We start from the raw sequence: 19,359 nt of genomic DNA on the forward strand, positions 1-19,359 counted from the left end.
ACCGTGGTCTTTCGAGCCGGATACTCACCAGGCACTCGCCGGTTTCGCTATTGCACTGATTCGAGTGTCCATTGCATTCGCAGGGCAGACAGAATCCCAGGTAGATTCCACTCTCTGGATCGCGGTAGTAGCCTGGAGCACACTGCTCGCAAGAGAGTCCCAAGTAACCCTCGGAGCAGCGGCACTGCTCCACCTCGACGGCGCGTGCAGTGCCCAGATTCGAGTCAATGGCCGTATCCAAAGTCACCTGGCGCAGACTGGCCTCCTTGGTGCTGGTGGTGTAAGTGGCCTTAATGTAGATGGCCGTAACATCGCTGAGGGCCATCAGAACGTGCTCACGGTTGACAATGTTTGAGTCCTCGCGCTGCCAGGCGTTCTCGTTGATCTCCACCGAATAGGTATTGGGTACGCTGGGGTTAACGTGCGACTTCCTGTAGTGGATGAGCTTCACATCTTCGCCACTCTTGATCACCACATCCGGTGCGCTGTTCCGCGACATTATGCCACCCGGCAGGGGGCTGTAGCTCAGAGTGTAGGTCAGTTTTCCTCCGTACGAGGTCAGTTTGTTGCCAAGGAAAGCGGGTGGCAAGCTCCAGTAGAGCGTGTCTCCCGCATGGTCCGCTGATCCTGTGAAGCTCAACGTATTGGGCACTTTTTCCATCGATACGGATATGGTCTGCGGGGTGGCATCATAGTAGCCATTAACCAAAGCGAAGCCATGATCAACGCGTGAACGTCCAAAGGTGCTGGTGACCTGGTTGCGATACCACGTACTACTATCACAGTCCACATTTAATCCGCTGCAGAAACACTCAATGCAGCCGGTGTAAGTGAACGAGTTGAGGTGGAAACTCTTTGCCGCACACGTGTCGCATTTTTCGCCAATGACGCTGTTCTTGCACTGGCAGGTTCCATTCTTGTGCACCGAGTAGGTGCCATCCACGTTGCAAGACGTGTCGGGTATTGGGACACATCCACCGCCCGGCGCCAGGGGATTGCCATGGTAGCCATCTGCGCAGTACTCGCACCGCCTGCCCGCGTAGCCCTCATTGCATCTGCAGACCACATCGCCGTCGGGGTTCTGTTGGCAGCCGCTGGCGAAGTTGTTGCTGCCCGTCTGGGGGCACGGACACTCCTTGCAGGGCAGACCGCGTCGCGGGTCTCCGTAGGTTCCCGAAGGACAAGGTTCGGGGATGAAGGGCACACAGTGACCCAACCAGGGACCGGCCGGCTGTCGCACAAAGCCAGGGGCACAGGACTCGCACGAGTCACCCACATAGCCGGGCGGACACGTGCACTTCTCCACGAGCGAGGCACTGCCCAAGCCGAGGTTCGCAGTGCCAGCCGAGTCCAAAGCGATATTGATAAGCTTCACTTCGCGGGCCGTGCTGTCCAGATAGCCCAGTCGAATGAGGATGTTGTCCACATTTGCCAGTATCATCATGATCTCCTCGCGCGAGGCCTTGCGACCATCGGGCTTGACCCATCCGCCCGGCAGGAACGGAATGTTCACCCTGTTGTTCTGATCCGGTTGAATGCGAACGCGATGGGTGAGGGTGAAACGGTTTCCGGTGATGATGACGTCGGGTCCGTTGACGGGTCTTCCACTGCCCGTGTAGCTGACCTCGTAGCGCAGGTTTCCGCCGTAGGACTTCAGCTGGTTGCCCATATACTCAGCCGGCAACGCCAAGTATGGCGTTTCCCGACCTCCAAAGTGAACGTTCGAAGCCCTGAACTGAACGCCATGGTGCAGCCTGAGCAGTTCGTGACCGGGAGTCGGCTCATTGATGACGATCTGGCTGTAGGGACTCAGTTCCACGCTCACAACACGGTGCGAAAGGATGGGGGGCTGGATGGCGTACGTGAAGAGATTGGCACTGTCGCAGGAGTTGGCCACCCCGAAGCAGAAGCACTTGACGCACTCGTCCGCCTTGCGAGCCAGCATATTGAAGAAGCCGGCATGGCACACCTGGCTATTGATGGGGGTCACCGTGACAATGGTGTCCGGGCTGACGAAGTGGGTGCCGCGGGTGTTGATGATCTCGCACGAGTAGGCTCCACTGTCCTCTGGCTTCATGTCCGGACAGCGAAGAGTGCCGGTGCCGCCGTAGCTCTTCGACTCGCACTTCTCGGGCACATGGCCCCAGTTCAAGCGCCACACGATCATCGGCGTCGGGGTTCCGGTGGCCACGCAGGTCAGCTCGAGCACTTCGTGCACCTGCAGGGCAATCGATTGCGGTGGCCGACGGATCGGAATAGGCGCCACTGCGAAACAGATGACAAAGGTATATTAGCAAGTGTCCGAAATAATAATCGTCAAGGGGTTAGCAAAGTGATTTGAACTCTGGTGGTTTTGCGATACTTACTGCATCCAACTTCATCGGTTCCGTCCGTACAATCAGGCACATCGTCGCACTGGAAGCTCTTGGGAATGCAATGGCCGCTGCGGCACTGGAACTCATTGTATCGGCAGGGCGCGCCACTCGGTTCCGGATCACAGGAGGTCTCGTCGGAGTTGTCGCCGCAGTCGTTCTCGCCGTCACATCGCCAGGTGCGGTCCACGCACTTGGAGTTGGCGCACATGAACTGGTTGGGCTGGCACTTCAGACCCAAGCTGCAGCTCTGCTCATCGGATCCATCGGAACAATCCGGGGAGCCGTCGCAAATGGCCGACTTGTCAATGCACTCGCCGTTCATGCAGGTCGCCTGGTATTCCGAGCAGGCTGATTCGGGACGGGCAGCCACGTCGTGATCTGAGGAGAGGATAGTTAGGGAGGATGTTATTGATGGTCTCGAAAATCCTTGGTGGTAACCAGCTCCTTACCAAGAAAGCCATGCGGCAAAGGGGGAAACGAGATTATTAAAAAGTTCTAGCCATATACCATCTAAAGTTGGGTTCTGTTCAGGAAGCTACCGCTATTCACAATGAATTGGTTCGTGAAACCTCTTTAAAACCTCTCTAAAAATGGAGGTAGCTTCCCAAACCCGCACCCAACTGGAGATGCCCCATTTAAACCCTACCTAGTCCAAAGAACTCGAGGTCGATGTGTGGCACCGTGCCGTATCTTATACGGTTTGAGCGCAGTTCCTCGTACTTATTTTCGCCCCAAGCTGCTTGTTTGAATTGTGGAAAGATCTTGCCCCTTAGAAAAACCAAGCTTAGGATTCTAGACTCATACTCACAGCGCTCGACGTTGAGGTTTACGGTGACCTGTTGGCCAGGAATGTAGTTGGCATAACCGACAGCCTCGCAGACATAAGTGCCAGCATCCTCAATCTGTTGAATAAACGCATAAATGGATTTAAGCAAGGGGTGTGAGTTGAGTTAAAAGGGAAACTTACCCGAATGTTAGGAATCTCCAGACGGCCATTGCGGTCGCTGAAGCCGGGGGGCAGAGGTTGTCCGCCGGGACGAGACCACTTGACCTTGGCGCGGGCGGGACCTTCGTCACGGCAGCGGAAGATGACCTCGCGACCTGTGGAACGAGAGTCAGTTAATATTTGCGGTCAAAGCGGTTAACACCAGACGAGCAACGGAAGGTTTCATGGGTGGCTTAATGCCATTAGCTAACGAAATCAGGGTGGTATTAAAAGTATATGTTGGAATGATTGAATTTACATAATTATCAGTTTCCAATTCGTTTGATAAAACTTTTAGCAACGGAAATAACTTCAATAGTTCTACGAAATACTTGTTTTTTTTAAGTTGCATATACGATTTCCAACGCGCTATTCAGAAACATAAATTTAAGTAATATAATCAATGCTGTACAGCGGGGTTCTCTAGGGTTTCGGTGACTGACAAAATTTCGACTTAATGTACAACTCCACTGCTCTAGCCAATAAATATAGAGTATATATCATTGCTGTGGTTCGTGCAATTCGAGGTGCTGGTTGTGCTGGGTTCCATACTACGAATGCATAAGGTTTATTGCAGTTAGGCCAACTTACCCTCCCTAATATATCCTGCGGTTTAATATTTAATATTTGTATGGAATTGGGTTGGGTTAAGCATTAACGAGAACAAAGAACGGCAATTAGGGTTGTCCAAAAATATTTTCAAATATCAACAATTGATTTTGATTATTTAACAGGTAAAATATTGATCTAAACTTTTTGTATATTTTTAGATATAGGGACGGTTGCCCTGGCATACTTACTCTCCTTGATAATCTGACTGTCGGGATAAGTCTTGAGATTCAATTGGGTCGATCCACGTTCAGGGCTGTTCGACTGAACACCTGTTTTTCGAAAGATTAAAGAAAAGTCAAGTTAACGCAGAGTAAAGAATGATAAATCTTTGGGGTGGCGGATGGTTGAATGGATGGTTGGGGTATAGAAAGATAGATGTGAATTAAAAGATGCGTGTTAGCCCAAGCCCTTAATAGCAGTTAGTAGCTTCTGTTGGGTATTGGGTAAGTCGGACTATTATTGATTATCTCCTCTCTTTGGCGTCTCGGTGGTTGAGTGGGTTGCCCACTTACGATCGATCTCGTTGCTGATCTGATTACAGTCCGCCTCATCGCTGCTGTCATATGGGCAATCGATCCGGCCATTGCATCGCAGGCCCAGCGAAATACAGAGTCCGTTGTCGCACTTGAACGAGGTGGGTGGGCAGATGACCCGCAATGGCGTCATGACAGTGGTGCTAGTGGAAGTGGTGGGGCTCGCAGTGGTTTCTTGACTGCCGGCCTCAACTTGATGAGGACCTTATGGTTTTTATAGCAGAGATGCAGTTTGCGAGCGATGATAACGATGCTTTCTAAGACTAGGAGTCCGGGTTCTAGTTTCTAGTTCTGTTACTTACCACAATTCTGTTCATCGGAACTGTCATGGCAATCAGTTCGTCCGTTGCAACGCGCCGCAGAGCTTATACACTGACCATTGTTGCAGCGGAACTGATTTGGCAGACACTCGTGGGCTCCGCCACAGTTGAGTTCATCGGAATAGTCGCTGCACTGGGGATGTCCGTCGCAGGGAGCCAATCCGGAAACACACTCGCCATTATTGCAACGGAATTGACTCGGGGAACAGCCTGTAGGTTAATGCAAAGATAAAGATCAAGTACGGAACGCCAAGAAAGGTTGTTTAACTCCGCTGAATTGCTGAAAGTCTCAAAACAATTTTGGTTTCAAAGTTCTATAATTTAAAATAAAAGTTTCCAAAAACTGTGCATAAGAGGTTTGAAGCATGCAGGCATACTTAAACTAGACTTATAAAAACATAAAAATAATAATAAAAACAGTTTACGGTAAACAGTCATAACATAAATTAAATTTATCATTTTATACCGATTATCGGAAATTAAAACACAGATCTTGTTTGATGTTTGTAAAAACTGATTCTAAAAGCTTTACAACTACTCAAAAAAAATATTAGAAAAAGGAATAGAGCTAGGTCTAAAGTAACTATTGGTAAAAAATTTAAATTAAATCAAATCTATTCCAGTGTTATTAACCAATGCAGTTCTGCTCGTCGGAAAAATCTCGGCAGTCGTAGAAGCCATCACAATGCTGCGTCGCATTTATGCAAAACTGGCGATCGAAGCAGAGGAACTCGTTATCCTTGCACAGGATGGCGGTACCTGTATACGATATTCGGGTGGAGTATGGAGTGTGGAAGGATTTTGTGTGATATTGGTTGGTAGTGCAGCCCAATTCGAGTGAAATATATAGTATAACACGCACAACATGAAGAAATGAATAGTCACACGTTCAAAAGCAGTTCAATAGTGGAGAAAGCGTGATAGAAAGAGAAACGGAGTGAGAATAGAGTTGAGAATAGAGGGAGAGCGATTAGCAAACGAAAAATTACATACAATATTCATATGGGATGCAGTAAAATGTGGGAATGCAGTAGGTGGACGCTTTTCCAATATATTTCATCATAATTCTTAAAGAAATTCTGTAAGTTATAAGAGGACTGTTGATAATTTGTACTTTCAGTTAATTCTAATTTTTGTATTGAAATTACATGTCCAAGTATTAAAATTACGATGTTTTAAATTTAATTTAGTTTATAAAGCGTGTTGAAAATTAACAATTAATGTTTGCAGAAAATATTCACAATATTTGAGTATTAAAATATTGAATATCAAAATGATATTTAATATAATTTAAGAAACATTGTTAAAAGTGCAAATAACACGATATTCATATTTACTGACACTGTTGCCGCTCGATTAGATTAGTTGAAAAGGAAGCGCTGTGCTGACAGATACAAATATTGGTGCTCAAAAAGAAAATTCATCTCAATAGCATTTCGAAGTTGGAATATATAAAAAGGTGAATCACTAATACGTGATCCCTGATCCCAATAAAAACTAGATTATGTATTTAAGATCCACAGATCCACAGATCTGAACCCACTTGAAATTTCCGATCACGGAGTTTTTGGCCAACCGGGGAGATTCGTGATGGGATTTCGTGATGGTGATGGATAATGAATAGTTGGGACGACGACTTACAGTTGGTCTCATCGGAGCCATCCTCGCAGTGCTTGTGGCGATCGCATCGCTCACTCTCCGAGTAACACCTTCCACTGGGGCACTGGTGCTGTGGACATGGCAGTGATTTGATGGAGCAGCCCACCTCGTCACTGCCATCGGAGCAGTCCTTGTGCCCATTGCATCTCACCGAGCGATTGTAGCACGAATCGTCGCAGAAGAACTGATCCGGACTGCAGTCACTGGACTTGAGTCGAGTGGTGGCTATTTGGTTATATGGCATCGTATGGCGTAACATCATGCAGGGTGCATTGTGTATGGATTTATGGATTTAAGGATGGCGCAGCAAGAAAGACATAAGAAAGCGGGATGGTTATGGTTATGTCATAGTTGTATGGCTCTTAGGTCTACATCATGTACAAACCTGCTTCCCATGGGAGACTCTTAAGAAACTAAAATACTAGGGTGATAAAAAGCCTACTAAGTGGGGTCCACTTGATCTTAAAATGAATGTTTTGCATGAATGTGCGATTATGATATTCTATTCGTTTAACACTTTTTAAAAAAAGATCAAGTAAACCTCCAAAATAACATCATAACATTCTACACATGTGCTTTATGAAGAAATAGAGAGTGTGATTGGAAGACTTGACTCGATTACCCGTGCCGAAGCAAACGCTGAGCTCCTCATCGGATCCATCCGAGCAATCGTTATAATTATTGCACCTCGAACTGAGTTCGATGCACTCGAGGTTCGCGCATTGCCACTCGTTTGGTTGGCAGGATTGTGGTCTGGGTCTAGGACTCGGTTGTTCGACAACAACATTCACATTCGGTATGGGGAAGTGGTTGTTGGTCTCTGTGGTGTTCAGTGTTGAGTGGTGTTTATGGAGTGGATGTCGTTTGGCGGTGATGTTGGTGTTTTGGTGTTTAGGTTAGCAAAAAGATGGAACGACAAGACAATACAAACAATGAACAAAAGCTGGCTTTGAGGCAAGATAGAGCATAAAACATAGAGTTGTCAAGAAAGTAAGTAGAGAAATAGAATCCGGTTGTACGAAATAGCTACGAGTCAGGACGGATCGGAATCGGAATCAGATTTAAGGAGTAAGTTCTGTGGTCTTTAAACTTCAGCTAGAATGCTCAGAACAGTTCATGAAAACCTATGAATAGTCAAAGTAGCTTGGGCTTTAATAGATTTCCGTAAAAGGGTGCATTGGAAGGACCAAGTTTTAGACGAAAGTAGAGGAGGGTGGTGTCGGAAGAATCATAGATTACTGGTTGAAATATTTTACCCGGACAGTACATCTCGTCGAGGCCATCGAAACAATCGCGTTTGCCATCACACTTTAATCTCCGATCGACGCAAGTGTTGTCGCAGGCTAGTCTATTGGGTGGACAACCTTTTCTTGCTTGAATTTAAAAATTTAGAACAAAAATTTCAATATCAAAACGAGATCTTATTTTTGCAGGACCTGGGGATTTGCTACTCAGAGTCGAAGACAATCGTAAATTCTATAACCCAATCAAGCAACCCAAAAGCGAAGCAGGAAGCTTAGGCTAAGTTAGAGGGCGGGGATATTTGCTAGTATTTTTGGTAGTCCGGTGGTTCTATGGTTCCGGTGGTTCAGTTTTATGTTCTTCTTACCGCAGTGACGCTCGTCGCTGCCGTCGCCGCAATCGGCAATGCCGTTGCACCTCTGATTATCGGCCACACACTCGCCGGTGTTGCAGCTAATGGCGATAGACAATTGACGATGACGATAAATATCGGTTAGCGAGCGATAGTGGCGTGGGTGATGTTCGAGTTGTATGGTGGATGATGTGGTTTGTGTATGTCGTGTGTGTTGGAGTAAGAGCCATGACATGGAAGAGCAGAGAAATGATTATGATATGAAAGGAGTAGAATGGAGTGGATAGGAACTGGGATGGGTTAGATTTATATAGTTTGAACTTTGTTAATACGAAAACTAATTAGTTTCATTAAAATACTTTCAAACCATAAAAAAATAATCTCATAAATACGATCGATTTCTTCGATAGGCTTTCGCTTGCAAAATATTATATATCGATGATGAATTTTTGAATATAATTAAATCAATTCCTATTCATTAACTTTTTAAAGCAACAAAACTATTTAAATAGAAATGAGGTGTGGGGATTTAAAGTGGGTTGATGGATACATGATCTTACAGGTAGGCGTCTTCTCGGCAAAAGGTACAGTTGCGCTCGTCGCTGCCATCTTGGCAGTTGGTAATGCCGTTACACAACTGATCTCGGGGCAGGCAGTAGCCATCGCACTCGAACTCGGACTCTAAACAATGCTCTGCGAATGATGAGGCGAATGGGAATGTGGGTGAGGAGGTGCATGATCGAGAGTGGTGGGTGGTTTGTTGGTTAGGACGGTTGGTCTTAGTCTTAGTGGTAGTAGCACCTGGAGCCATTAGGTTAGCCCCAATTCTAGGGGGTCTTTACCTGTGTACGGACACTCTAGCTCGTCGCTCTCGTCTTCACAGTCTGCATAGCCATCGCACTTCTTCTCTATCGGCAAACACTGACTGTAGTCACATTCAAACTCAAGTATATCACATTCATTCAGTGGATTGTTGTCCGAGTCGGAGTCTGTTTTTTGTTTTGTTTTATTTTTTTTTTCGTGAGTGTGGTGTATGAAAAGTTGGAAAGACAAAAGATAAATGTTATGTATATTGACGGGGTCCCGCAGACAGATCGATAGATTCGTAGAGTCAGGCGGATGCAATCAGCTGCGATCGAAATGTTTGTATACTTTCATGGGATTTGAAATGCCAATGATATGGTTAAATATCTCTTTATTACGCCCATTTCGATCGCAACTACTGGTAGAAATTGATGATGAGTAGATGGATGGGAGGGGCTACCGTAATTGGGATCGACGTAGTTGAAGATGCAGTTATATTCGTCGGCGCCATCGGCGCAATCAATGATGCCGTTGCAGCGCTTGTAGCCGGAGATGCAGCTTCCGTCGCCACATTGGTACTGGCTTCCCAGGCACTCGAACCCCAAACGAGTCTTATTCAATCTTCCATGGAGATCTGGAGATCGGAGTGATCAGGGGCGGGCGATGTGTGTGTCGTTTGATAGCGGGGATAGCAGAGTATTACGTATCAGAGTAGCAAAGTACGGGATAGATTTGTACACGGGATATTTTTTGGCCGAAGAGATAAACAAAACAGAAAGTACAGTTAGCAACAAATGTCGATATGGGTGAAGGGGGGGTTGTGAAAAATAGTAATTTAGGTGGGCGCGGCACTAGCAGTTAGCAGTTAAGCCAATTAGCAATAAGCTACTTACTGATCTAAGTTAGCCTCGAACTCGAACTCAAACGCAACTTAAAGATTAAACTAGTGAATTTAACCAAAAGATTAATAGAGAGACAGAGCCGGAAAGAGATGGTGAGAGGGAGAGAGGCAGGGTTCGAAAATATCCAGAGCTTCAAATATCCATAAATTAGAAAATTCGTCAAATACTTGGCGGATGTTTTCCGAACCCAGAGTGTTAAGGCTTGCTGGTGGTGGATGGTACTTACGGCAGGCGCTCTCGTCGCTGCGATCGCGGCATTGAGGTTTGCCATCGCACACCTGGACTTTCGGAATGCAACCGCCGCCCCGTTGACATTTGTACTGAAGAGAGTATGAAGATGGGTGTTTTTGTACAGATCTCAGAGGTGGATCGTTGGAACCACCTCTAATATAACTGTATATAGGGATTTTGGAGGCTTTCCTATATATACATAGTGCTTAAACGAGCATTAAATTGTTCTCCTAAGTTGAAAAGTTATTTTTAAGTAAAATAAGTAAGGCACTCCTTTGATCACATGAGTTTTTTCGAGTTGATTTTAACTAGGCAGCACTATGTATATTTTTTGGGTGAGGAATGTGGGTGGGGATGCGAGGAGTGGTGGGTTACGTGGGCGGCGAGTGGTGGGTGGTTGTCTCACCTTGTCGCCGCTGCAGTTGCAAAGAGCATAGTCCTCGTCCTCCTCGCGTCCACAGTCGGGGATGCCATCGCAGACGCTCTCAATCGGAATGCAATCGCGATTGTGGCACGCGAATTCAATGTTTTCGAGGCATGACTGGGATGATGAGCTGCCTATAAGGGTGGCATTTTTTTTTTTGTGGTGGGGGTGGTGATGATGGGTGACACAACAGGGCAAAATGTATAATCGCAATGATAATAAAACAAGCCATAACGAGAACGAAAGAAAAGAGTGAGAGGAAGAGTGAGAAATGTATACGTATGTACAAGTATGAACTGCATGAGGCATATCATAGGTAAATGCTTAACTAACTAAAAATTGTCTGTGTGTGTGTGTGCGGTGTGCTTAGGTGGTTGATTATGGCTAAAGTAGGTTTCAATGTTTCAAACATGTCATGCACTTTTACTAAGCTTAACTCTTCCTTACCCATCCCAATTACCCGATACCACATATCATTCTACATATGAGCGGTATTCAGTGCAACAAAATTGCTGGGAAAACGAAAACAAACTAGAGGGAATGACACACACATCTTATTTATATACTATATACTTTTTTATGTCTAGGAGACTGTATCTTTCTTCAGGTATCGCTGTCGGAACTAAAATATTTTCATCGCAAACTAAGCTTGGACACCGATGCGTTCTCGTTTTACCAATTATTTTGCTGCACGGAATAAATCCCCTTGGCTATTTCCGGGTTTTCCATCGCCCACTTAAGTATGCTACACTTTTTCGATTTCGATTTTCAAGGACACCTACTCTCTACTCCAACTGTTGTTATTGGGTTAGTGGTAGTGGTCTCGGCAGTGGTTTGTGGTCTCGTTGGCCATCGCCATATTGGTGATTCGGTGGTTCTGCTGCTGCCGGCGGTGGTTCTGGTGGTGTTTCTGAGTATCTGCAAACCGGGCCCCTCGGTGGTTCGGGGGCTCGTGGCCAAGGTCAAGGGCCGTCGGGTCGTGGTGGGTCGCTCATACCGCTCGCAGGCCTGTTCGTCGCTCATATCGTTGCAGTGATAGTAGCCATCGCAACGCAAATGCAGCGGAATGCAAACATTGGAGATGGTGCAACGGAACTGATTGTGGGCACAGGGATTCTGAGAATTGGCCTTCTCGTAAACGTTAGTTGGCCGATACACCTGGTAATCGTAGATGTCCATTTCGTGCAGTTGATGGTCGAGATCGGACGGCCTCTGCGGGCGGTGGTGGCCAATTGGTATGCCCACACTATCCTCCTCTTCGCCGTCGGCTGCTCTTGCCCGGTTGTTAGTTTCGATTTCGATAAGGACGGGACATTACACGATTTACGATAGACAACCCACATGCAGACCATGGGTTTTAGGGGTTAGGGAAGTTTTCGATAAGTCATGCATTTATATTATATTATAATATATTCGTTGGACCAATGCGTAGATCGTCGATGTGGCATTGGTGGTGATGTTGATTCCGAAATAGGTTGACGTGCGGTTAATCGATTAATTTTGAGGCATTCGGTAACCACAACCAGGGGTTCAATACACATTATCGGGTGGGTGGGGGAGAAGAAAAATAAATGGTTTGGAGTTAAAATCAAAATCAAATAAAATATCGATTGACACAAACGATTTAACGATAGGTTTCTTTTGAACAAACAACGATACAAGCGATATCAGCGAAAGGAACACACAGTAGACAGACAGAGAGTAATACAACGAAATAGAGAGAGAGAGAGAGACAGAGAGAGAGATAGGCCAACACCATAAATCGATTTTAGTGACCCACAGAAAAGGCGACAAAGCAAAGCAGAGAAAACAGGGATCACAAAACAATCGTATCGATAAAACTCGATAGCACAAAGAGCTTACCGCAGTTGGACTCGTCGGTATAATCGTTGCAATCGTAAATGTTATCGCACACCTGACGCATCGGTATGCACTCACCGGTTCCGCAACGGAACTCATCGAATCGACAATCCCCATCATCGTAGCCACCTGGCGACGACGATCGACAGAGCATGCGTACGTTAGTTCTACTAAATGTTTGTGATTGCTTGGGCGAGGTGATTTTCGTGATGCAGTGACTAGGGTGTGGAGTGAACTTACCACTCCTCAAGGGTGAATAGCTAAGAGCCAAGAGCAACACTTCCCACTTTTACTCACCCTCGCAGTAGCGCTCATCGGAAATGTCCTCGGGACAATCGATGTTGCCATTGCAGAGCAGCTCCTTGGCTATGCAGGTGCCATCGTCACACTGCCACTTGTCGTACAGACAGGCTGCATTCCCATTAGAGAAGCAGGAAAAAAAGAGAGAGCACAGAGACATAGGTGGAGCATTATCGGGGTTATGTTATCGGGTATCGCAACACCTACGACAGCCTTCCTCATCGGATCGATCGTGCGGACAATCGGCCCGGCCGTCGCAGCGATGGACAATCGATATGCAGCTCAAGTCCTGGCAGGTGAACTTTCCCTTGGGGCAAGTGTACCGCAACTTGGGTACAACTATGCCGCGGCAGCATTGAGGGGAGATTCAAATGATAAAGAAGAATGGCCGGGAGATAGCTTGCTATATGTTTGCAGCGAAGCCAGCTCTTTGGGCATGAGGATTTCAGAAAAAACATGATCTAATGCTAATCTGAATGTCTCGGTATGATTAGCTGGCTAATTGCCGCACTGCAAACATATAGAGATCTGAGGGGATATGTGCCCTAAGGGGATGTGAGTGTGGATGGGCGGTTAATGGGCGATTACTTACTGCCGTCGCAATGCTCTTCGTCGTCACCGTCGCTGCAATCGGAGTGCCCGTCGCAGTGCTGACTTATATTGATGCAGCGCGTGCCGTCGCGACACTGATACTCCATGCCGCTGCAGGCGGCGGCTGTTAGTAGTGTGGGTTAGTGGTAGCGGTTAGCATGTTGTGGGGGTTAAACAGAGAGAAAAAATACGGGGTTAGTAGTGCTGTTGGCTAACTCACGGATCTTGAGCGACCGCCTTCTACGCCTTAGATACTATAAGCTTTGTTAATACAGCTTTTTGGCTAACCGACGGATATTAAAGATGAACAGTCATCCTTTTTATCCAATTGTATAACTACTTTACGCTTAGATAGGTCTTAGATACTATAAGCTGCTTACTCAACTAGAATTACCATAGTTATTGGGTGTCTTCTAGGTACACCCCTTAAAGGTATTTGATTAGCACTGAGTTCACTAAAGGATAAAGGTGTTCTAGTCTTTGAATATCACTTACGGCAGTCCTCGCTCTCATCCTCGCCCTCGCTACAATCCGAAATGTTGTCGCAACGCCTCCTGGCATCGATGCAGTCTCCATTGTTGCATCTGAATTCGGTGGCCGAGCATTCTGAAAAAAAAAAAAAAAACGTGAAAAGAGGAGAAATTTATATTTGGATTTCAGATGGATTTGACAGCCTGCAATTAGATGACAACCGGACGCAGTTTAACAAGGACTTCCGCCGGCCCATGGAACCACTTTTCCGACACCCGTCCTCAACTTGAAAGCAAAAGTTTGTTAGGTGTTTGTTGTGTGACAGGAATCCCCGGATCCCTCCGCCTCTCGTTAGCCACAGTTTCCTGTGCATGCTCGTTGGCCTTTTGAACCCTTTTTTCCGCCGGACTCTTCGCTTAATATTTCATACAGCAGTAGCAGCCGTAGCAGCAGCCGTAGCAGCAGCAGCAGCACAAGACTCTTAAGCAATTTCACAAATATTTTTGGATAATTTTTTCTAGCCCCACACAAAGTGACACAACGCGGATTTGATTACAAGCAGCCGGGAAATTCGCGCAGAGGGATATAGATAACAAAGAGAGAGCTGGGGTAAAAAACAGAAGTGCCGCGAGCAGAGGCTAATTAAAAGTAAAGAAAAGTTAAGTGAACATTTGAGGGGTGATGGCGTGCTGTAATCAGAGCAGCTTAAAGTAAAAGCCAATTCAGGGGAAAACAATTAGTGAAGATTTTACATGGTCTTTCACAGTGTTTGTTCGTATACACAGGTTTAATAAGGATATAGGTCCGAAGTTACACTTTTGCCATTAAGCTTTAAAAAATAATGATATTGCCTTTCCTAATTCTACCATTTGAGGCCTCAAAATCGAACTTTTGTTAGAAAAGAAATATGCTTGAAAGGGTGGATGCTGTTTTTTGGAGAATTAGATCACAAACTTTTCACAAATAATTGTGAAAAATCAACCACTAGAATAAAATATACATTTTTATTGAATATTTAATTCGTTTCACTGGGGCTTGTATCATAGAGCGCAGTAAGTTAACAATTTGTAATCGGGAACGTGGCAGTTAATGCGAAACTGCAGTGGCGAAAACTTAAGCAAATGTCGGGCTGCACACAAATCGCCAAAGTTTTCTTTTCGGCAATTTTCGACACGAAGGCGAGAAAATTCCATGCAACAATTTGACAATTTCATTGCGGACAGGCAGACAGACAGGCAAAAAAAAAACAAACAAAAAATGAAAAACGAAGAAAAGGCGCCTCAAGTCAATTTGCGAACGAAGGCAAATAATATTATTTTTCCTGCCCTCTGTTTGTTTTTTTTTTTTTTGCCAACTCCCGCTTATTGACATTAAAGATTCAAATAGTGGGCGAACAGACGGGCACATAAAGGATTTGGCCTGCCAAAGGTTGTTGGGCTCCAATTATTTGGCCAGACGTGTGATCCTAATCCTTTTGACGGCCCCGCACAAACAACAAATTATAATCCACAAGTCGAAAAACATGTTTTTTCCGTCTTGCGTTTTCTTGATAAAGGTGAAAATCGAAGAGGCTGGGTTTTTTTTTGCCCAACTGGGGATTTTTGCCTCACCTTTTCCTATTATTTGCCTTTCAACATCTAATGGTTTAGAATATATTTTCATAATTTTAATCCTGGGTGTTTTTGGCACATTTGGAAAATCTTTTTGAACAAAATTAAGATTACTTATTGTGGAAACGATATTTAAATTAGAGAATTTGTTCTCTTCAGGTTGGGTAAAATCATTTGTTTGATTGGCTTAGCCAATATATAAAGTAAAAACTGACTTCCATTAATATTGGTTATATCAATTACGGCTTTTACTATTGCCAATGCCCCTAAATTATCCCCTAATGACTGTAGCTCTCCTCTGCATTCCCAGATTGCACTATTTACACAGCTCCTTTGGCTTCAGCTTCAGCTTCACCTCCATTGTTGTATTTTGTCTTCTTCGCTGAGTGTCAAATGGAAATTCTCCACCCCTCCAAGCTTTATATTCTTCTCTTTTTCTCCTTGAAATGGGATCAGTTTGGATGGCAGACTTTTTCCGCTTTTTCCCCGCTGACTTGCACTTGAACTTAAAGCGCCGCCAGAAAGTATGCAACAAACATACAGTGGCGGCGAAAAGTAAATAGCCATGCACAAATTATTTGATTCAATTATCTGCTGAAAACTACAAAATAAATGTTAAATGTATTTCCCTGTAGATAAGAACAATATATTGAGAAAATCTAAAACATACTAGTATAACTTACGGGTAGAAATCGCTATTCTTTTTGCCGCTGCTGTACAACTCCCCAAACAAAAAAAAAAAAAAAAAAAAAAGAAGTGGAAATGCGGTACAGAAAGCTGGGAAGACGAGTCGTCCAAAAGGAGGGCTAAATTCGAGTCGATAATTGATACGCGCGGGCGCATGGAAAACTCAAAAGAGCGCCAGCAGGCCAAAATCCGCAAACAAACAAGTTAAGAGGTGTGTGGTTTGGTTTGTTGCGGAGGCAAGGAGCAGTCCCCCTTGCATTGTGGGGTTAAGCTAAAAAATTGTTTACTTCCCTGCCACGAAAATTGTATAAAAATTCAGATGAGACTTCGGCGGGAAAAGCTGTTTAACAGCAATTTGTAAAAAGAATTTTTGATTTGATTATTGCTCGTTAGCGCTTGGCGTTCCATCGAATCATTAACTCGCTTTTATCAGCAGCCAAAGTGCTTTGGATGGGACGTTACGTTAGAGGAGCAGCATTATAGTCTAGTTTAAAGCGGGGATTCAAGTATAAAGAATACCCGAAAAGTCATCTACCGAAATTCAAGTGAATCGTCTGGCATGCAAAAGTGTTATTACCTTAACCTTGCCGCCCGTCCCCAACCAAAAAAACCTCTTAATTACGGCCCAAAAACTATCAGCGATAAACATTCATTTCAGTTTTATGTCTATGACTAATCGATTTCCGTTCTGCCGGCTTTTGTGGATGGTAGACGGGGGTTATGGGGGGGGTAGAGAGGAGAAAAAGGCTTAAACAGGAAGACAGAGCCATGTCCTGATGCAAATCTGGCATACGTGGCGTATGCGTGATGTCTCGTATTATTAATTGGCCAGCATTAATGCGGGGAAGGGGGTGGCAGACTATGGAAATGGAAATGGCCCAGACAACCTTGTCGGTTCGTTTAATTATGGTTTTCCTGTTTCGAAATAAATCTATCTGATGGCGTCTACTTTGAAGAAAACCCAACTTGACTGAAACTATTTTGTTTGAACTTCGAGATGGGTTTTTGTTACAAAATCTGATTATTGAGCTTAATGAGATACCATAGAAGCTGGGGGGAATGATTTGCATACGGTTCAGTAATCATACCGATGTTTCATTTGCGATACAACACCAGATCCAAGCAGCTGGACTAAACACTCAAACACTAAACACCGCCTGGGCGGGCAATCATTCATGATCATAGGTATTTAGTTATTTAGGCAAAAGTTATCCGGCGGGAGCACGAATCCGAATGCATGTCAAGTGGGAGCTGAGCGACGCACTCGAATGACATGGAGACAGGGCCACACTCTGATTGATGACTTGATTCATATTCATATTCCCTACACTCGAACTCATGTGTGCACTCACTGTTCGCTGCTCGGTTTTTTTGGCTATGTAAACACTGCCAACAGACGACGTCAAAATGGCAGCTTAACACGAAGCTCATGAATATGCACACACTCCTCCTTCTGCAGCGCTTTAACCCCTCGGTTGGTGCAGCGCGTTATTTAATGAGTCATTAGCTTTGGGGGGGTCGGTTGGGCCTTTAGCGCGGGGGGTAAGGGTTAAGGGGTCAGGGGGCTCGGAGGTCATAAAGGTTGCCCCCGAGTGTTTAGTTTTTGGTTGCAGTTTGCTTAACTCGCGATGTGCCGCAAAGAAAGAGCGGGAATCCGTGTCAAAAACCAGTGACAGTTGTCAGTGCAACTCTGCACTGCGCGAAATACTTGACGGTTGATTTCTGCTGCTCAATGCCAATTAAATGTCACAGACTTTACTTTAAATTCCAGCTGCTTTAAAACTGGCTTAAATGTAATCTATTACCAATTTTTATAAAACAAATGCTAAATTTATAAATTACATTTATGATTTTAACGAATCACTTAAGATCACATTTTCACTTGAAATTACATTAATTGTGCTACTTAATTTTGCTTATTTTCCATAACTAAAAGTGCACTTGGCTTATTTAAAATTAAAGTGCTGACCAATTTGGTTTCGATTACCGATTTTGTCTGTGTGGGAAAACCAGTGATAAAGGCAAAGGGGGAAAAAGGGGGCCTTTATGCTGCAGCAGCTGCAGGGGCGACAATTATGTGGCGTCTGCAGTTTTAAGTGCGCCTTTGCATGTGACTCTGTTTGCCCAAGCTCGAGCAGCGGTTCTTTACCTCTGGCCCACCTCGCAGCCCCAGTTTTCCACCCAATATTCCACCCCATTTGAGCCAATCCCCTCCCCCCCCAAAGGCCCGTCGTTTTTGGCGCTTCTTCAATCTATTCCACATTTCACTTATTCATTTCGGAACCGTAAACACACAATGAAAATGTCGCATAAATAAGCTCAAAACAAAAACCGGGGACCGAAAAAATAGCGGCGACAACAACTTGTTGGCCGAAAACTCCTCCTCAACTCATTCTGTTTGGCAACCCAAAGCCAAATCGGCGAAATTGTTTGACGTTGGCATGTGTGCCTGCTGCCTGCCTGCCTGCTGCCTGCCCCGCCCCCTCCTTTGCCACCGCCCCAAAAAGAGACCTGTCTGCGGGTTAAAGTTTTGCCACTGATTTGTCGCATTCCATGCGCAATGTGACAAACGTTAATTTTTGTGGCTTGTTTTGCATAAACTTTTGCTGTAAGACATACTCTGCATGTCAGGGGGAAAGGGGAATCGAGGGTTAAGGGTTGACTTCTGGAGGGTTAAGGGGCCAGAGAACTCAGGGGTTGCGTTGTCATTGCGTGCGTCGTCTTAGTTACTTCGGCAATTTATGGCAAATTAAATAAATTTATCATTTGCGGTAACAGTCGCAATCGCAGGTCTACATAGAGTTCTTACAAAAGAACTTTGACAAAAAAAAAAAACCGAAGTCGGAATACATAAAAAAGGGTTCCTCTCTATGTATGGTTTTATAAACAGTCAAATTGCTTCTTGTCAATGTTTTAATTTTAGCTTTAAATTAAGATTCAAAACCATAAATGTTCTTAAAATCTTAAAATGCTAAATCAATTCCCAGAACATCCTGCTTCGATTGACGAATAATGTCGAAATGAATTCCAGAGCAGAACTTGATCAACGTGAACTGAGTTGTTTCCGTTTGCATGTTGTTCAGTGGATAGTTGCAGGTTGCCAGTTTGCCGGGTTGCCTGTCGCATGTTGCTGGTGGCTGGCTCCTGGTTGCAAGCTGCTAGTTGCTAGTTGCCAGTTGCTAGTTGCCAGTTGCTGGTTGCCGCCTTTCGTGGCCCGTGGACAAAGTAAAAGTGTCAGCGCGTGCCAGGCACCAGTGACAAAGGGCAAAGGGAAGCGGAAGGCGGCAGGCGGTGCGGCGGCGAAAAGCAAACGGAAACCGAAAACCAGAGGAGGAGGAGTGTTCGTTCCACCAGGAGGAGCAGGCGAAATCAGGAGCAAAAGCAGGTGCAGGTGGAGCAGC

At 45.2% G+C, this 19,359-nt stretch overlaps 3 protein-coding genes across 3 annotated transcripts in view; all 3 read right to left on the bottom strand.

The window, feature by feature from the left end:
- The window catches only part of LOC108092818 (basement membrane-specific heparan sulfate proteoglycan core protein), a 76,756-nt gene that overhangs the window by 17,784 nt on the left and 39,613 nt on the right, over nucleotides 1–19,359 (bottom strand). The window contains 16 exon segments of the mRNA XM_017192596.2: nucleotides 29–2,265; nucleotides 2,367–2,753; nucleotides 3,184–3,277; nucleotides 3,343–3,476; nucleotides 4,161–4,241; nucleotides 4,808–5,035; nucleotides 6,467–6,709; nucleotides 7,107–7,304; nucleotides 8,094–8,179; nucleotides 8,639–8,771; nucleotides 8,921–9,067; nucleotides 9,343–9,516; nucleotides 11,222–11,707; nucleotides 12,303–12,428; nucleotides 13,192–13,314; nucleotides 13,686–13,796. Of these exon segments, the coding sequence (XP_017048085.1) occupies nucleotides 29–2,265; nucleotides 2,367–2,753; nucleotides 3,184–3,277; nucleotides 3,343–3,476; nucleotides 4,161–4,241; nucleotides 4,808–5,035; nucleotides 6,467–6,709; nucleotides 7,107–7,304; nucleotides 8,094–8,179; nucleotides 8,639–8,771; nucleotides 8,921–9,067; nucleotides 9,343–9,516; nucleotides 11,222–11,707; nucleotides 12,303–12,428; nucleotides 13,192–13,314; nucleotides 13,686–13,796 (4,988 nt within the window).
- LOC122319780 (modular serine protease-like) lies at nucleotides 4,249–4,785 on the bottom strand. Its single transcript, XM_043207534.1, has one exon. It carries the CDS (start codon nucleotides 4,636–4,638, stop codon nucleotides 4,429–4,431), a length of 210 nt encoding a protein of 69 aa, XP_043063469.1. The 5' UTR covers nucleotides 4,639–4,785; the 3' UTR covers nucleotides 4,249–4,428.
- Nucleotides 12,451–13,185, bottom strand: LOC122319781 (complement component C7-like). The gene has a single exon (XM_043207535.1). It carries the CDS (start codon nucleotides 12,757–12,759, stop codon nucleotides 12,589–12,591), a length of 171 nt encoding a protein of 56 aa, XP_043063470.1. The 5' UTR covers nucleotides 12,760–13,185; the 3' UTR covers nucleotides 12,451–12,588.

The sequence above is a fragment of the Drosophila ficusphila genome, unplaced genomic scaffold (genome assembly GCF_018152265.1).
Source record: "Drosophila ficusphila isolate 14025-0441.05 unplaced genomic scaffold, ASM1815226v1 contig_198, whole genome shotgun sequence".
Taxonomy (NCBI): domain Eukaryota; kingdom Metazoa; phylum Arthropoda; class Insecta; order Diptera; family Drosophilidae; genus Drosophila; species Drosophila ficusphila.